This window comes from Egretta garzetta, unplaced genomic scaffold, assembly GCF_000687185.1.
Source record: "Egretta garzetta isolate BGI_Z169 unplaced genomic scaffold, ASM68718v1 scaffold13, whole genome shotgun sequence".
In the NCBI taxonomy this organism is placed as follows: Eukaryota; Metazoa; Chordata; class Aves; order Pelecaniformes; family Ardeidae; genus Egretta; species Egretta garzetta.
The window spans coordinates 3,027,209-3,031,064 of NW_009259239.1; the positions used below are offsets into that span (position 1 = coordinate 3,027,209).

General features: G+C 39.6%; 1 protein-coding gene across 1 annotated transcript in view; it reads left to right on the top strand.

Annotated features, from left to right (window-relative positions):
* The window catches only part of RAD21 (RAD21 cohesin complex component), a 17,686-nt gene extending 14,573 nt beyond the window's left edge, over positions 1-3,113 (top strand). The window contains exon 13 of the mRNA XM_009635991.2: positions 1,345-3,113. Within this exon, the coding sequence (XP_009634286.1) occupies positions 1,345-1,536 (192 nt within the window). The 3' untranslated portion in view covers positions 1,537-3,113. The remainder of the gene's footprint in view (positions 1-1,344) is intronic.
* The last annotated feature ends 743 nt before the right edge of the window (positions 3,114-3,856 follow it).

Genomic DNA, 3,856 nt, shown 5'->3' on the forward strand with positions numbered 1-3,856 from the left:
AGAAAACATTTGGGTTGGGATAAAGACAGTTTAATAGGGAAAGCAAAAGCTGTGTGCATAAGAAAAGCAAAACAAGGAATTCATTCACTGCTTCCCAACAGCAGGCAGACATTTAGCAATTTCCAGGAAAGTAGGGCTTCATTACATGTAATGGTTACCTGGGAAGACAAACACCATAACCCCAAATGCGTGCATACCCCCTTCTTCTTTCCCCCAGTTTTTATACTTGAACATGACGTCATGGTATGGATTATCCCTTTGGTTTGTTGGGGTCAGCCATCCCAGCCGTGTCCCCTCCCAACTTCTTGTGTACCCCCAGCCTACTTGCTCCAAACCAAAAAATATTTGCTCCCATTCAAAACATAGCACCATGTGAGCTGCTGTGAAGAAAATTAACTCTGTCCCAGCCCAAACCAGTACAATGGTTGCTTAAAAGTAGTTTTTAAAGCATACTGATGATGAGTTGGTAATGTTGTGTAATGTTTTCCTCTCTGAATCTTTCATCACAGTTTCTGAGAAGAGCTTCAGAATTCTCTTTGGACCATGTCTAGCGCTTTTTTCCTCAATTCTTTTGTCCATGTGCCCAAAACACCATCGCATTAGATGGCTGAGACATTAAGTCTGTAACGAGATTCGAAGTTAAGATCTGTTTAATATAAAGTAATTTGGTTTGGCCAGCCTAATATCTTTTCATCTAGTAGATATTCCAGAGCAGACGGTTCTGTTTTAAATTGAAGACATCAGTTGTTGTTCTAGCCAGCAAACAGATGTTTTGTTTTTTTTTTTTTTTTAAATATTCTGGCCAAGACTTTGAAAAAATGTAAGCGAATTTGGGTCCTTAGTTTCAGGAAAACAGAGGAGTTTTAGAAGTAGACAGGCTTTCACCTTGGCAAAATTACACATCCTTTAAAGAACTTTAGCTCTTGAAATTTGGTTTTAAAGAATAAATAATTATTTTTGGAGTTATTTTTATTTTGAGAAGTAAACCAGGATTTGGTATTCTGTTCAGAAGTATTTGTCCTGTATTGAAAAAAGACTGGCCTAGCTGTTGGTGCAGAAGGAAAATCTTCTGCTATACTACAGTGTTTCTGAGATAAGTTGCACAGATTAAAGATTGATTTTTTTTTTTTTCACACCTCTCTGGGAAACCTACTTGGTTTCATTTAAATACGATGCCTATAGAAATTTTCATATACATGTTGTAATGTCCTCATCCAGTGTCAAGTCCTTCCCAGTCTCTCACAGTGTCCTGGGGGTGACAACGAACAGAACCCTGCCAACGGGCATTCTTCTTTGTATGTAGTTCTGTACTTAATTTGTGGTGTCGATGTTTGTGTTTTTCAGAGAGCTCTTGCTAAGACTGGAGCGGAATCTATCAGTTTGCTTGAGCTGTGCAGAAATACGAATAGAAAACAAGCAGCTGCAAAATTCTACAGTTTCCTGGTACTTAAAAAACAGCAAGCTATAGAGCTGACACAGGAGGAGCCTTACAGTGACATCATTGCAACACCTGGTCCCAGATTTCATATCATTTGAATGGTTAGATACAGCAGAGCTAGTGCTCGTTTCACTAGTGCGTATGTGTATTGCCCCATCTGTAGGGCCCACAAGACCATTGCAGAAAATTTAGATTTTATTGTCTGTATAAAGTCCTTGGTTTTCTTTTTGGGTTATTTTGGTTTTTGTATTTTAAATTTACCACTTAAATTTTTAGTGAAACTGCTGGGGTGGGTGGCTTGGGTTCCAACTGCAGAAACCAGACAGCTCAAGGACCCAGATGAAGATTGTTTTAACAACTCGGAGCAGATGTGTGCAATATTGGTGCATGTAATGTTGAGTATCAATGAAAATGTCTTACGGTCATTTGACTAGTTGATTCAATAGTGATATTTTTAACCTCTACAAGTAAACCTGAATGGCCAACCTATTGTCTGATTAAAAACTTTGCCAAACTCGTCTAAAATGTTCGGTCTGCTTCTCATAGTGGTGGGGTTTTTCCCCCCTTCCCTAGATCTTTGTGCGTACCGTGGGTCTCTTAAAGCTGCCAATAGGAAAGGTAGTGCCTGATACGTCAGCTTGCTTTGTCACTGCGTTTTTGCAGTCAGATTTTTGTAGCCCTTGATGCTAAGGGGAAACGGGTGTCTGTGGAAAGCACTTCCTCTACGTGATACTATTGCATACGTGAAAGGACGGAACACGTGTTGAGCATTTTAGACGAAACATTCCTTACCACTTTCCACCTCATTATGGTCCACTACTGATAATGGCTAATTACTGTTAATAAGCGTCAAATAAAAACTCTAGTCATTTCATTTGAACCTTTAAGATATCAAAATGCTGTAGGTTTGTTAGAGCTGTATATAAACTCCAGACTTTTTAAAACAGACTTCTAGATTGTAAATTATCTGATTTTTATTAAGCAGGCATATGAAGATAAGAGAGGCTGAACAGATTGCCGTTGTAAAGATGCTAAATTCAGATACCACCTGTACCAAAAGGGCAACAAACTCAAATATACAGTACAAATGGGCACAGTTCCCCTTAATTGTCTAGTGTATTAATGGCTCTTTGGATATATTTATGGTTTTAGTATCAATTTTTCCAATAATGCACACTCCTGCATTTGAAACATTTTATCAGTTTTGCAAAACAAGTCCCATTTGATTTTACTTCTAAAGAATGAAGCTTTACTGTTAGACCAGGTAGCGCCAGAAATTATGTGAATATGTTGATTATGGAAACCTGTCTTAACTTTTTTTAGGGCAAAATTATTCACACTGAAGGTTCTGGTTTTAATGTTGGCACTTTTGTGAAATAATTTTGGGACTCTGAAATTTCAGTGTATACTCAACTGTAAAATTATGTGAATGTTTAAAAAAATTCTGAGACTACATAATGACCATGTTTTAATAATCCTTGAAAAAGTTAATTGTATAAAGTTCCTGCAGTTTTATTTTCAACATGATGTGCCTGTAAAACCATAATTCTCCCCTTTGTAAAAAGAGACATTGTAGATAACTTGAATGTTTAATTATAGAAAAGGTCATTAGTTTCTTGTTACACATTTTTAGTCTGTTTTTGTTGCTTTTCAAGGTTAATATTCTTGAAAATAGTTGATGCTGTTATGTATAACTTTTTCTAATAAAAGTTGTGTTATAAGCTGTTACGTATTAGCTCCGTATCTTGTTGGAACACCTTCCATCGATGTACTAGGGACCAGGCATGTGCAGACTGCTTGTTTTGGTATTAGGAGCGGAAGTGGGATGATTTAACTTTGAGAGATTTAAAGCTTGAATATGTAAATCGATTTCTTGCCATTAGGAAAGAAGAGTTATTTTACTGGCCATGCTGTGGCTTTGTTCGAGCGTTCTATGCTAGGAATGTCTGTGCGGAAAACTAGGGGAGACTGTCTATAAAATGAGATTCCTCTCCCTGCTGGTCTTTTCTGAATGCCAGAGCATATCCAGCTTGAATTCTTTCTCTGCTGCTGTTCCCTGGCTTCTAGAATCGCCCCTGCATGTGGGTACATCAGCGCTTCTGAAGTTGTGTGCTCCTGGGGGATCCAGACGCTTGGATCCACGCCTGCAGAGGCAGCGCATGTCCCGTGGAGTCACTCGGGTACCTGCAGAGCCCGTGGCAATGAGTTCTGTTCCACAGGGGCGCTCTCCGGAAGCTGAAGAACCAGCCTGGATCCGGGAAGCTGGCTTAGCCCAGGCTCCACACAAGGTGAACGCTGCTCGTGCGCTGCCTGGGGCAGCGGCCGGGCTGGCTTTGTGCTGGGAGTCCCGTGGGGTGTGGGAAATCAGGACTTGATTTTTCATTCCTTGGGTTATACCTCAAAGGGAGAGAAGTCTGG